This window comes from Phascolarctos cinereus, unplaced genomic scaffold (genome assembly GCF_003287225.1).
Source record: "Phascolarctos cinereus isolate Bilbo 61053 unplaced genomic scaffold, phaCin_HiC Scaffold_726;HRSCAF=1367, whole genome shotgun sequence".
Lineage (NCBI taxonomy): Eukaryota > Metazoa > Chordata > Mammalia > Diprotodontia > Phascolarctidae > Phascolarctos > Phascolarctos cinereus.
In genome coordinates, this window is record NW_027556098.1 from 61212354 (window position 1) to 61227785 (window position 15432).

The following is a 15432-nucleotide window of genomic DNA, read 5'->3' on the forward strand; positions in this document are numbered from 1 at the left end:
CAAGAGGCATGTTTAGGACTAATGGCAGGAAAAACTTCCTAAAAATTCAAACTGTCCAAAAGAGGAAAGGGCTGCCAAGAGAGGTGGCAGTTTTCCAAAGCCTTCAGGCAAAAGATGGACGACAACTGTTCAAATCTATTCTGCATAAGGGCCAGACTGGAACCACTGAGGTCCTTCCCAGTGCCAAATTCTATGCTTCTTTTAATGGGTATTAAAACTTAAATGAAGGGTTCTCATTCTGAAGTCCGTGAACTTGGTTTTTAAAGAATATTTTGATAACGGTACATCAAGATAATTGGTTTCCTTTGGAGCTTTCTGAATTTTATTTTATGCATTTTAAAACATTATTCTAAGAGTTGGTCCCCAGGCTTTATCAGACCACCAAAGAGTTTCATGACACAAAAATGGTGAAGAACTTCAGCTTTCTCCCCTACCTGCCCCACCATTGCTGTCTGTGTGTGTGTGGGAGGGGGTGTATTTATTGCAAGACAATAAATTTTATGGATTTTCCAAAGATCATGGAACAACAGCGAGAAGCTCCAGTTGTCATTCAAAAGTGAAACACAACTTTAAAAAAAAAGATATTTGTATGGGGAGAGGTCAGCAATCAGAGTTCCCAAGGAAGGGGAGAGGAGCAAGGGTATTTCTATAGTGCCTACTATGTGCCAAGCACTGGGCTAAGTACTTTTTACAGACATTCTCTCATTTGATCTCATAGCAGCCCTGCAGAATAAGGGTGCTACAGTTGAGGAAACTAAGGCATAGATTAAGTGATTTGTCCAGGGTTACACAACTAGTAAGTGTCTGAGACCAGATTGGAACTTGTCTCCCTGATTCCAGGCCCAACCCTATCCACTGCATAATTACCTGCCTCCAAGAAACGTATCAGACAAACACTACAATAATTAAGTTAAAACCTGATGGAGAATCTCCAGAGCAGCAGAGATTCTGAAAATGAAAGATTTATAACTCCAAAATAAAGAAATACAATAAGGAGAAAATTCAGAAGAAGAGGTGCAAAAGAGAACTTTGGATTAAACACAAGGAAGAATTCTTATTACCAATTATGTGTTGATATTCACTCAGTGACTTGTTTATTGACAGTAAATATTTAAAATCTTAAACAAGGATTCCCTGTTCTGCTTTTGGGTTGGACTGGATGGTCACTGAGGTCCCTTCCAATCTCAAATTCTGTGATTCTGTTCATGGGTATTAGACTTTAAAGCAGGACTTCTTAACCTGGGGTATGTAAATTGGTTAACTTTTTTTTTATAATGTTATATCAGGACAATTGGTTTCCTTTATAGCTTTCTGAATTTCATTTTAAAACACTTTTTATTTTATATGCTTTATTTTAAGAATTTTAAAATATCATTCCGAGAAGCAGTCCACAGACTTTCCCAAACTGCCAGAGGGTTCCATGACACAAAAAAATGACTAAGAACCTCTTAGAATTTTATAATTTTTAATCACAAATCAGTTTTATCTTTCATCAAGAAGGAAGATGCTGTTTACTAAATGTTCTCTTTTTCTAGCACATCTTTAATTCTGCCATTTGAGTCAGTATTCATTTTCCTTTCTTCTTTTTTTAATTTAATTTTTTTTTGGTTGGGCAGTGGGGGTTAAGTGACTTGCCCAGGGTCACACAGCTAATAAGTGTTATGTGTCTGAGGCTGGATTTGAACTCAGGTCCTCCTGAATCCAGGGCCAGTGCTCTATCCACTGCACCACCTAGTTGCCCCTATTCATTTTCCTTTCAAAGTCCCTTTGCTGCAAAGCCCTGATGACAGAGGTGAAAATTGGTATCTTACCTCCTAGCAGCTGTGGAAGAAGGGGCTAGAAAAGCCCATCCTGAGACACACTCATCTCCACTGCCATTGCCACCATATTTTTTTCATTTCTGTCCTGAGGCAGCTAAACTCAATTTTCATGCTCGTATGACTAGAACAAAATAACAACAGTGCTGAAAGAGTAGGCAAGGCCCTACTCCTGAAACACTACAAGAGTAGGGTTTCCCCTCACTATAATTCCCTATGTTTGCCATTCATTATAGTATGGGGCCCAGTAACTTTTTTCCCCTTATATTTAACAATCCAAAGTTATATTTTTTTCAATACAGATAATAGGAAAAGAATGACTTGGGACTGACTTCAGACTGGTCCATTAGAAAGATGAGAGTGACATTGACACTTTAAAGTACATGTATAGCGGTATGTAAACAGAATGTGTGAAGACTCCTGAGGGATACCAAAGGACACTGTGGCAGCCATAGCTCATAATCTCCTTTCACTTTCTATAGTTTGCCTGAGCCTTGACGATAATAAAAAAACAAAACAATAAACATATAATAAATAACATAAATAAATAAAATAAATAAATAAATGAAATTATAAAAAGGGGGCAATGTTAAAATATACAGCACATGTATACAAATGATACTAAAGCATTTTCAGCAAAAGAGCCAAATGGGATCAGTAGATGTTCAGACAGTGTTTGAATCAAGTGACAGCTGTACAAGGGGTGCATTCATCAGAATGCAGCTTCAGGCTTAGCAGAGAACCATGTTGGGTGGGGCTGGAGCCATAAGGCATCTTTCACATGATCCTTTAACATGTGAAGATGCTTACCACTCTCTTCATTATTTGGACTTTTTAATAAATGCAGCTAAAATGCTCCTGTAGAAGAAAAAATAAATGTCTTGGTGTTCCCTGTTCCAATTCAAAAGCAGGCACTCTAAGGTTAAGAAAATGAATGATAAAGCTTATCTCCCACCTGACAGAGAGATGATGGACTAAAGGCACATGATGAGATACTTTTAGACAGCCAATGTATAGATTTTCCTTGCTTGACTCTGCTTATTTATTACAAGGGAAGGCATTTTGGGGACTTGGGGTAGGAAGAAAGTGGGAAGAAGGGGTATGGTGATGTGATGCCAAGAAAGAAAAGAGGATCAATTAAAAAAAATTTTTTTAATAAACAGAAGAGCAAATTAAGAGGGAAAACAAAGCTCTAGAACTAATATGTTGAATTTATTATGTGTTATATATAATAATGTATATTATATATTACACACTATATGTTTTAATAAAAATGTATATCTGTAATGAGATTGTTTCATATAATTTTTATTTTTTACTTTGAATGGGAAATGACCATGTTTGTTATGTTTGTCAAGCTTAGAATAGTAAAAATTAAAATCCAGGAAAAAAATAGGGTAGACTCCCCACCAACAAAAGCACTATTTCTTTAGGCATTCGTAAGGGGAAACATCCCTCCGAAATTGTTTGAGGGCTTTAAGTAGAAACTACTACATCTGCATGGCTACAATGAGGATCAAATGAGATCAGATCTGTAAAATGCTTTGGCAAGTATAAATCTCTATATTAATCTTACATAGTAACCTACATGGGCAAGGATATTATATTCTGCTGAGATGATACAATACATACCAGGCAGAATGTTCAGGGCAGCTAGGTGATGCAGATGGATAGAGTGCTGATCCTGCAGTCAGGAAGATTCACCTTCCTGAATTCAAATCTGTCCTCAGACACTTATTAGCTGTGTGATCCTGGACAAGTCACTTAACCCTGTTCACTTCAGTTCCTCATCTGTAAAATGAACTGGAGAAGGAAATGGCAAACCACTCCAGTATCTTTGCCAAGAAAATCCCAAATAGGGGCACGAACAGTCTGAAACGACTGAATAAGAAGTATGTCAAATAGCTGAGCATCCAGAACAAAAGAGTAATAATAATTCCATGGTACTCAGCATTGTTTGTATCACATTTGGAATATTAAGTTCAGTATTGACTGTGACAATTGACCAGGGAGACTAGAAATGTAAGTGGAAATGATACTTTGTTATAAGACATAAAGCTGATAACTAGAGAGGTAGATGATTACCTGCCACAAGATAACTTCCCTCACCCCCAGAGCTGGGCTTTAAAATGAAAAGCTTGTGAAAATCATTTTCAGTGTAAATGTCTGTTTAATTTCACTATTGCAGATCATTAAAAATGTACAGGCAATGAAGGTCTTCCTAAGAAACAACAAGGATCTTGGAATTAGTTTTGAAGAAGAAATACAAAAGTTGGAAGATCTTAATCTACAGTATCAAAAAAGGTGTACAATGGAACCTGGGGAGTAGGCGCTTGAACTGGTGGAGGTTGAAGGTGAGTTTTAATGCACACATTTTAACTAAGTGACAGAGTTGTCTCTTCTCTAATCTCTTCTTATGGGGGGGGATATTAGGGTTATTTAAGAGTTTAAATTTAAGGATTTCAAATGATGTATGCTACTGCTGGAAGATGACTTTGTAAGAAAGAACGGCTACGTGCTGGATTTGCTTCAAGTAATGGTTTCTTAAGTATGAAAAGCAAATTGATGTGTAACAAAACTCAGCAATTCTTATACAAACAAAACTATATTAACTGTTTTACTTTTAAGAGAATTAACTTTATATCCATAATAGATTTAATGGAGGGGTGGGGAGTTCATCCCTAAAATTGTCATTTAATAAAGATGCCTGTTTCTTATGTAACTGTAATAGGGACTGACAATTTTAAGAAATATTTGTTGTTTTTATTCTGTGAAAACAACCCATAAAAATAACCTTTAGTTTTTGCCTGCCTTTTCTTTGAAAAATTAATTTAAAACCCTTATTCTTTCATTTCAGGGATTTCTTTAGTCAAAATGAAACATGTTACCTGAAGACCATCTTGATTCCAGTCTCATTATTGAGGAAGCAGGGTGGAGCTGGGCCTGGAACTAGGAAGACCTGAGTTTGGCCTCAGCCACTTTACTAGCTGTGTGACTCGGCAACCCACTTAACCTCTGTTTACTTCAGCTTCCTCAGCTATCAGATGGAGATAGTAACAGCACCTGTCTTTCAGTATTGCTGTGGAGATCAAATGAGCTATTTATACAGTGCTTAGCACATAGTAGGTACTATATAAATGCTTATTCCCTTTCCTCCTTCATTACTGGAAACTTTTGAGGAGGAAGAATATATATATAATAGCAAACGGAAGTCTTTATAGTAACAAGAGGGATTTTTCTTCAAGACTCTTTTTCTTTATGATTAAAAGTTTGGGTGCTCTATCTTCTCCATATACCAACTTTTTTAGAAGTTCTTATACTACAACTTTCTCCTACCCAATAGTCACTTTCTTATTAAAACAAAGGCTTTTTTTCTATTCCTAAGAGAGCTATAGAAAGAACCTCTGCAAGGTTAGCTTTATAAATGTTAAGTCAGTGGATATGTCCACTGCCACAATACTGCTATTTCTTACTGCCTTAGCCTCAAATTCCTAAAATTAGAATTAATGGGTTAGTTATAAAAAATAGGTTCATGATTAAAATTCAGTTATGTCATGTAGATGCTGCTTCCAAAACCTTTGCAGTTATTACAAAAATCAAGCTAAACTGCTTAGTATGGCAGTAGTAAGTCCAGTAAGTGAGAATGGACATAGCTAAGGGGCTAAAAGTGGGAAAAAGTGCTACATAACTACAAAAGAAAAAACCGAGTAAAGTGCCAAGCTAGATAAAATGTACTCAGGAGATCCATGTAAAAGGCAGTACAATTTTGAGAATACTAAGAGCTAGATTCTCAAAATATCTAAAAAGGAGGATGATACCAAGCACTTGGAAAGTCTCAGGCCGTATTTTAAGCAGAAAAAGGCAACCAAGAAATTACTCCCAACCCATATGCCTACATTTCTACCTCTATAAAATTTTTAGAAGAATGACCTGCATCCACATTGAAGGAATCCTTGCTGAAGGCTTGGGAAGTGAACAAGCAAGCAGTGGCAGGAAGTATTCTATAGCGAACCAAATCTTTACAGACTGAAATTGACTGAAAAGTTATAGAGAAAATAAGATCCCACTCCACTAATTATTAAAAAGCATTTGTTTGACTCAGTACAGCAAAACACTGCTTCAAAAACTTCCAACAGGGTGGGCCCTATGCATATGACAAATCATGAGGTAGCTAAGTGGTTCTGTGGATAGAGCACTAGGCCCGGAGTCAGGAAGACCTGAGTTCAAATTTGACCTCACTAGCTTTGTGACCTTAGGCAAAACAACTAACCTCTGTTTGCCTGTTTCCTCAATTATAAAATTGGGATTATGATAAAAATAGCACCTACTTCCCAGGGTAGTTTTGAGGATCAAATGAGATCTTTGTAAAACTTAGTACAGTGCCTGACACACAGTATTTCCTATATAACATTAAATCATAAAAATTTCTTGGAAAGATATAACAACAAAGATACTGTTTAATGTCCCTCTTCTGTTAAGTACTATTAAGCCCTGGAACCCTACAGAACCTCCTAAATGAAATCCATGTCCATATTCATTCAAAAGTTCAACCTAACTATACACACTGGAAAACCCAAGTAGCTGAATAATGCCTGTTTTCTAAACTGTGATACTGACAACCTGTCAAGCCAGTCCATCAGTACAAGGGGTGGGGGGTGGGGGAGATAAGCTGTATGTAATAGAAATTCAGTTTCACATACAATCTTTTTTCTATTCTTAATATATGGAAATGTTTATTGCTATCATTTTGTTAAATTCAGAATATACCCACACATACTTCTTGAACACACTGCAAATAGAAAATGAATTGCACCCAGAATCGGAGGAGGAAAGCAGGCTGGTTTGCCTTGAGGCAATTATACAGGCCTTTAGACCCAAAGCTTTTCCCCGAAACAAAGGCCTATTTTTTTTAATGTCGTTATTCTGCTGATGGTGTCTTATGTCTGAGTTATGGAATACCAGCCTGGAAAATTAAAAGTTGGAGGTCACCCCAAAAGCAATGACAAGAGGCACACTGCAGATGTTAGGCTGTAGTGTACCGCCCACGAGAAACTGCATGTGTGCAAAAGAGAAACAGCATAAAAGATGTCATCAGAGAGACATGACCTGGACTGGAACAAAAAGCAACGTGGTATCTCTGGGCCATTTCTGTGTTCCTTTGATATCTACATAATGTCATGGTATCTAGAGAACCCTCCAGCGTTGGGTAGACCCACTTTTTAGAATTTATGGGAAGACATGGACAAGAATCACACAAAATGAAAAGGGATGGATGAGTTGTGACAGATCTGCACTGTTGAAGTACCTACATCAACTGAGATCATAGATCCAATGAAGTATCATATCAGCATTAGATTTTTTTTCTTCCCAAATGAAATCTTACTTTGTTTTACATAATTTTCTTTTGACACATTTAACACATCCTAACAAATATCTTGGCAAATCTACTTTAACAGAAAGGAGGGATGTGTCCTTTAACTTTGACAGTAGGTACTAATACTGATGGCTGTATTTCATCATTTTGTTGCCTACTTGTACTGCAAAAGCCTTAACTAGAATGGGACAAATGAGCCACAAGATGCTGAAATGGAGGTAGGGAGAGAGAAGGGGAGGGAGCCCAATTCCTTCCAGCAGCAAGTGCCATTCCTGTAGCACACCCCCTTTTCCTCCAAAGTAAAACTGCTCCCAGGGACCCATCATCATGTCCCCCCCCGTCCCCTGTGGATATGAAACTGTTAACTCCCTATTGACATTCACACCTGCAGTGGGACTATCCGCCATTGCTCCCCAACTCCTTGTGCACACGCTGGCCTGTACACGTACACACAACTGCTCCTGTTTTGATCAACGTTTCTATTTAGGCCCTGATTTCTTCATTCTGCTTCACTTCATGCAGATCTTACCATGCTTGTCATAATTATTCATAAAACAGCAATGCCTAGACTGAAATGTTAGTATATGAAAATACTGGTTGAAGCTAATCCTTGCTACTGAATTTCAAGTGAGAAATTTAAACATACTCATGGAAATTCAAACCCATCATTGCCTGACAGCTGACCTTAAAAGGAGACAGGAAAACCTTGTTCAAATAAAAATGGTTAAAGTTGATAGGAGAATATACTAATGGCAACACACTCTTCACAGTTAAGAATTTTGATTTCTTTTATCTGTGACTCAAGATGCATTTTCATAGCCTGTCATTATTGGAAGTTCTACTTCTTTAGGTCTAAAACATTTCACACCAAAAATGTCACTTTTTCCTAATTTACCCAGCAGTCCATAAATATTATATGCCATACCATAGATCATATCGCAGGGCAAATTTGTTCCTAATTTTCCTAATCAAGACTACCTTCCAAGAGTAGAAAGACCAGACAGAGTGAACAGCAGCATCTTTTTGGTCCTCTTAGGACAACAGTACAGGACTGACCACTATACTGACCACTATCTTACTCATTTACATTTAGAGACCAATGTGAAAATGTGGTCCTTAATTCTTTTAAGTATCCATCAGAAGTTGAACACATCCCATAGAACTGGGATGGCAGAGTTTTTAGTCTTTTTTTTTTGGTGTTGTTGTTATTAATACCAAGGAATGCATTTTACTATAGAGAATGTTTGGATGTGTATATCCTCTCTGCCCAACTCCAGTTCTCTTCCCACATGATGCTTCATCTCTGATCTTTCATTTTCTTAGAAGGACCTCCATAGCAAAATATAAAGGACCTTCCACTTTCCTCAAGTCCAGCCAAGGAAATAATAATTTCAGCTTTGTAAAGAGATGTCAGTATCCTGAGTCCTTCACCCCATGACTAACAAAAGGTCTTGGATCTGATATCCTACTTAATTTCATACTCCACCCAATTTAGGCCTTAATAAATAAAAGCTTCTACATCATGTCTTTGGGGACAGCTTAACCTTTAGACTTGCAATATGGGCTCTTTAAAAATATATACTTGTTGAATAAACATCTGCACTCTGGCATTCACAAGTCACTGTACTTGACATCAGCAATATTAAAATAATCAAACTGAAATAGGAAGTGAGAGGAAACAAGAATCCCTGAAAAAGACTGTAAAGGCAAGATGTAGAAAGAAAATTCAAACTGTACATGTAAAATTTAATCAGTCTACCCTTGAGAAAATATCATAGCAGTGTCTACCTACAATATTCTCGGGCACATCCCCATGATTTTAAGAAATGAATACTGATCTGTTGGAAAGGCATTGCTGAGCCCCCTGGGGAATCCCCCAGCCTCCCCTTGAAAAAGAGAGTTTAAAGTATAGAAATTTGGAGGAAATAATTATTGTTTAACAGTACTGCTGTTTAGCTAAGAGTAGTTTTCATTTTTTTCAGTTCTCTTGTTAGATAAGTTAGGCTTGAACTACCTTAAAATTCTCAATGAAGTCATGCTACAGAAGACAAAATAGCCAAAATCTGGGAAACAATCTATGTGTATCAATGGCAGCTGCTTAGGATTAGCAACCTGTAGCAATTTTTAGTTTGTTAAAGGTTATATGGACCCATGGGCAGTTCATAGCATCTTAAATTCCCAAAGGCAGAGGATTTATTTATTTCTTAGAATTTGGGAAATTGTGTGAGGTTAACTGTCCAAATAAATAATAAAAACTATCAAATCACTGAATATTAAAAGGTAATGTGGTGTAGTGGATAAAGGGCCAGTCTAGAAGTCAGAAAGAGCTATGTTTAATCCTCAGATGTTTAATGCCTCTAATATACTTGCTGTTCTATATCTGTGAAATCAGAGTGGATAGGGCACTGGACTTGAAGTCAGGTTAAGACCCAGGTGGCAAATGGTGCCTCAGTTAATAGTTGTGGGCAACTGACTTAATTTGTCTGTTTCCACATCTGTAAACAGGGGGCTGAATGAGGAGGCCTCCAAGGTCCCCTCCAGCTCTAAATACGTGATCCTATAAACTTCACCAATGATCCATTACACAGATCTAGACCAAAAATAAATAAACAAATAAAGAAAGGAAGGAAGCTGGTAAGCATCAGCAGTATGCTGAGCAACAAAGAGGTAGATCGGTCTGGTATGCTGCAAATTAGATCTAGGGTGCAGTTAAATATTACAACTTGTTTTCATTTATTTCCATTATAAATTTTTCCCTCTAAATTAAAAAAAAATGAGCAAAAATGACTCCTCCCCATTTCCAGGCTAACAGAAGTCCACCCATTTTCAAATTTTTCAGTAGGCACTGACCTTTTAATGAAATATAATTCAAACTGCTTTTTTATGAAGCATGCTGCGTTCTAAAAAATACATTTTACTTGAGCACTAAAGAAATATATTAATTTCCAGTAACATGACATTTAATGGAATAGGAGAATGCCCTTGTAGTTTTACATTAAAATAATCTTGAAATAAATTATGTTTCATAAAGGTTCTGGTCCTTTTAGTACTTTCAGAATGGGTTTTCTATTCACTGAATTTTAGCTCAAAGTATCTAATATGTTAAGGGGACACTGCTATTTATCCATTCATCACTCATACTTAGTGGTACCATATACACTAGGTACGCTTATAAACTTGGAAACTATGCTATACTTCTTTTCATGTGAAGTGTATAAAAGCTTACTTATACCATTCCCTATATGTTAGGGCATACAAATATTTTTAGATTCTTTTGTCTTGTCTTTTTAAAGGTTAGGAAAGTTCAAGTATTTAATAATTGTTTTAACAGTTTAATTTCTCCAAACCATTGCTCTTAGATTCCCTTTTATATCATACTTCCCATAAGACCAATCTTGGTAAAGCAACTGTTAACTAGAAATCTTTCCATTCTTGGGACAGAATGTGAAGCCTCCATTATGAATAAATGGCTTAACATTACAGTAACTGTTGGGAAGGGATAGGTTTTTCTGGAACTGTTCAATCCTGGTTTCTTGAAAGACAGTGGTCCATCAAGAAGACAGCAACAAAGTATCTTGGTGATGAAGTTATAGATTACTTACCAGTACAGATGTGTGGGGGGGGGGAAGCAGTTATTAGACTGAGGTTTTATTCCAGAGATTCAGCTTTTTATGTGTCATGGATTCCTCTGGTTCTCTTCTGGAGAAGACTATAGACCCCTTCTCTGAATAACATTTTTAAATAATTGAAGGAAATGACAAAATTTCATAAAAGTTAGTAAAAATCAATATGTAACCTTTTCCCTTCCAAGTTCACAGACCACCCCCACTAAGATCTGTGGACCCCATCTTAGGAAGCCCTGTTCTAAATCTATTGTTTGCTTTCCAAGTAAGTCGTCTTACTTATCTCATCAAAAGCCCAAAGGAGGGGTTCAAATAGGCAGAAAAATTTATTCTATATGAAAGGGAAAGTTTCTGGACTGGGAAAGAGGCAAGCTGAACTGGAATGGTTTATCTTGTTTGTATCTAACATGATCAAAAATTTATTGAGGTCACCTCGATAAATAAATTCACCTATTATAGGTGAATAAAAATTCACCTGTTAAGAGCCTGGCCCTAGGAAATGCACTGAGATTAACTCAGAGTCAAGAATAACAAGGTTTTATTAATTATTGCTTTGTGACATTTCTGTGGGAAAGAAACATTTAGGTCTTATGAAACTGTTTTAATTAGAATTGCTCCCTATGATTAGAGCTACAAAAAGAAGCTTCATGAATTTGCACTATCTACAGAACATAAAAGAATCACTGTCAAGAACGAAGGGAAATTTCACAGCCATAAATTCTGTAGTCTGCAAGGTCTTCATATTAATAATACCTACTACATGCGGCTCATAACCTAGCCCTAACAATTCTTGTAGGAGTAGAGGGAATGGGAAGAGTAGAAAAAGTATAATGGTTTTATTTATACATATTCTAATTATAAATTAATGCCTTTTTCAATTTTTCTGAAAACTGACTGGGTTCTAATGCATTAGAAACTGTCACAAGAAATATCTCCCTCAACCTCATGAAGTCTTCCTTGGCAGCCCAACCTCTGTTTCTATTTCAGATGCTCATAGAAAGAGCATAGTAATTTTAGTCTCTTTCAGGACTTTGGAGTCATCTTGTTCCAACCACTTATTTTACAGAAAAGGAAACTAAAGCCCATTCAAATCCAGGCACCCAGGGCCTCCAATTACAAAGCCAGCCACCCTACCTTATGCCTTGTATTTAGTTGTTTTAACAATTCACATCCACCTACTCGCCACAGAATTTTTGAAAGGAAGAAATTAAAATCTTAGTCATCTCTGTATCCTTTACCATATTTCCTGTTCATAATACAATGCCTCACAAAGAGGCAATAAAAATTTATAAGAAGGAATTAATCCTAGTTAGAGGACTGAGTAAAACAACCGTACAAGGGAATGTACCATTAAGGTACTTATAAATGCTTAGACTTTATATATTAAAAACATTCACAGGAAAGAACTTGAGAAAAAACTAGTAAGCAAAAAAGGGTTTTTTTTATGAGAGATCTATAACAGTATTCCCAAGCTGCCCACATACCAACATCACTAAGGACAAAGGGTTGCCGACCACAATTCATCTACCTTCAAGCAGGACTAAATTTAACCACATTCTGTCAACTGCCAACTGCTCTCCTAAACAAAAAAGAGTACTAGTTCGCTTTAGCCATCTGTTTACTCTCTTGGAAGGAGGACTGACTGAAACCATTCTCAATGGTGTGTAGATCCCCTGGGTAAAGCATTTCAGGGTCCTCTTACGTTAAAGCAGTGTTTCTCAGAATTTTCCACAGTGGGTTTAAATCTTCGGCTTAAACAAAACATTGGCAGAACCCTTGCAGTAAAATCCTTTAAAATCATTACTTTTAATATTTGTTATTAACGAAGTTTCATTTAAAAAAAAACTAGGGTGTTTGAAGGTTCCTTGCAATAGTTTGAGAAACAATGCATTAAAGTATTTTAACATTAAATTTTCTCTGGGTGCATTTTTTTTTTGAGCTCATGTTCTGCCCCCAGTAGAAAAAAATAACTGGTTTTGTAGGCTTCTGTGAAAGTGTCTGTGCCTATGCCCAGGTTCTAGTATTGAAAAAGATGCTGTTAATTCCATCAGGGTGTACGGCGGATTTGGGGGGCGGCACTGTTACGAGTTGAGCTGATCGTTAAGTTCATATCCAGTTCTAAAGTCTAATCTCATAACAGTAATTTTTTTTTAAAGAGTGTGAATATTTTTCTAACCCTCTTTTGTGTCACGGTTCCCTTTCCCTCTCCTTTTAGTCACTCTGATGAAGCCTACGGCTCTCTTTCCAAAACATTTACCTACTTCCATAAACGAAGCTAAGTCTCCATTTCAAGTAATGAAAATTAAGACGCATCCAGGTTCCCCGCCCTATCTAGTTCTAGTATCCTTTCAGGAAACCATCCAAAAGCTAATCTTTCTAACCCCAAATCTTTAAAATCGTGTTACCTGTTGTCATCATCTTTGCCAACTTCCTGTGCGGGGAGAGTGTCCTCTTTATAAGAAACAAGGATAGTGACAATGACGATGATAATAACGATGATGACGATAACGTCTTCAGACTATGAAAATAACCACGATTCGACTTCAGCGTTTCTTTTTTCTTTTTAATTAACTAATAATTAATAACTACGGACTGAGAATGGAAGAATAAGTCTCCCGGGGAAACCCAAGAGATTCTCAGGAACGAATTTGGGTTGGTTTTTTTTTTTAGAAGAGGGTTGTTTTGAAAGGTCAGTCTCACACAAATATCTAATCTTTCTTTTTCCAGTTTAAAAAATAATAGATTTTTTTTAAAGGAGGGGTGGGGGTTGTGATAATGCAAGACGAGACGAGGTTCAAGGCTCTGGCCGTCAAAAACAAATCCATTCCCTGGGCAGGCGGGCCCCTCGGCCCCGGCGCCCACGGGCGGCCTACGCGGGCGGCAGCGGCGAGCAGGCGCACTCGGGCGGCGGGGACTCGCCACGATGGTACTGCACGTAGCGCCGCGCCTGCAGGCTCTGCGCCAGCACGTTGGTGCCGTGGCACGACAGCAGCAGCCAGTTGCGGGGCTGCACGCGGTAGGCGAAGCGCATGAAGGCCAGCGAGTAGAGGATGAGCGCCAGCGTCATGCGGCCGCTGATGATCTCGGGCGACGCCCTCATGTCCTTGAAGGCGGCCAGCGGCAGGCCCCAGTTGGCCACTGGGCCCCAGAAGTGCGTGCTCTTCACGTACTGCCGGAACTCCTTGGTGCGTACGTACGCCTTCGCCTTCCCCAAGAGCACCCCGATAAACGCTTGCAGCATCCTTTTTTTTCTTTCCTTTCTCTCCTACTCCTACTTCTACTTCTTCTCCCCACCCGGGGAGGGGGCAGGCACCGAGCCGAAGTCTGCGGGAAAGGAGAGGGGAGGGAGAGGCCGAGGGCGGGTGGGCGCCGGCCGCGTTAGTTCGAGGATTCACAACGGGCCCCCCTCCTCCGAGGCTGCTAGTGCCGCTTCCGCCGCAGGGCCGTTAGCGGTTGGAGTCCCCACAACAGCCGAGAGAACCGCTGCTCCCTGGCTCGCGCCCAGGGCAGGAAGGGGAGCGCGAGCGTGACGCGTGCGGCGAGTGCCTCGCAGCCTCCGAGCTTTCCCTTTTCCCGCGTCTGGTCGCGTCTGGAAAGGTGCGCGCGCAGCCTCTGAGGCGCCCGTGGTGGGCGGGAGGAAAGGAAGAGGGGTGAGGCTCGCTGTACTTGTGCACGGCCGCTGAGGAGCTCAAAGGTCTCTGGGAAGCCACAGCGCCACCTTCCTAGAGCGGGCCCCAGGGGGAAAAGAGCCCAGCGAGGCTGGGATTGGACGACCCGCCCAGCCCCTAGACTGAGCCTTCCTTCACTCGTAGGGGTAGACTCCCACAATTTAAATAAAAATTAAAATGCAAAAATATATTCATATAGTATGTGAATATTTCATATAACTACTTATGCACATATATATATATATATAATATATATATATGTAATTTTATACAAATAAATTTAAAGAGCCAAGCAGGGTGAGTTGAGAGGATTTTCAAAACATTCAGAATCTTCCCTTGAAGACGTGAACCTCTACAATTTCAATTTTTAAAGTTTTAAATAAATTTAACTTATATGTGTATATTTAATAAAATGTATTTATATAAACATGCCTATTTTATATAAATGTTTCTAAATTTTATATAAATAGTTCAATTTTATGTAAATATATTTTGTTTTATATGTTATTTTGTATAAATACATTTCATACAAATATATTTATTTTACTTTTTATAAATATATTTAAAGAAAAGAGTGGAGCAAGCTGGGATTAGAAGACTTGCAGAACACCCTAATTGAATCTTCCCTTCAAGGAATGGATCCTCACAATTTAAATTTTAAATTTTTAAAAACTTTAACTAAAAATATAAAATGTTTATATAATATATCACTTGAATGTATATTATTTGTGTAAATATATTTATATAAATCATTTTATATAAATGTTTTACACATACATGAATGTTATTTTGAATATAATTAAATGGTTTATATTTAAAATAATTTTATATATGTAAAACATTTACATAAAATATGATTTATATAAATATAGTTACATAAATAATATTCAAATGCTACATAAAAATTTTATAGTGAATATTTAACTGAATCTGTAATTCATTTAAATTTT

General features: G+C 37.8%; 2 protein-coding genes across 4 annotated transcripts in view; one reads left to right on the forward strand and one right to left on the reverse strand.

Annotated features, from left to right (window-relative positions):
- CUNHXorf38 (chromosome unknown CXorf38 homolog) overlaps nt 1-5110 on the forward strand; it is a 20928-nt gene extending 15818 nt beyond the window's left edge. For all 3 annotated transcript variants that reach the window (XM_020967122.2, XM_020967121.2, XM_078146582.1), the window contains 2 exons: nt 4006-4171; nt 4675-5110. In XM_020967122.2, the coding sequence (XP_020822781.1) occupies nt 4006-4146 (141 nt within the window). In that variant the 3' untranslated portion in view covers nt 4147-4171; nt 4675-5110. The remainder of the gene's footprint in view (nt 1-4005; nt 4172-4674) is intronic.
- MPC1L (mitochondrial pyruvate carrier 1 like) overlaps nt 1-14527 on the reverse strand; it is a 24675-nt gene extending 10148 nt beyond the window's left edge. Inside the window, exon 1 of the mRNA XM_020967123.2 lies at nt 13220-14527. Within this exon, the coding sequence (XP_020822782.1) occupies nt 13684-14055 (372 nt within the window). The 5' untranslated portion in view covers nt 14056-14527 and the 3' untranslated portion in view covers nt 13220-13683. The remainder of the gene's footprint in view (nt 1-13219) is intronic.
- Nucleotides 14528-15432: the final 905 nt, after the last annotated feature.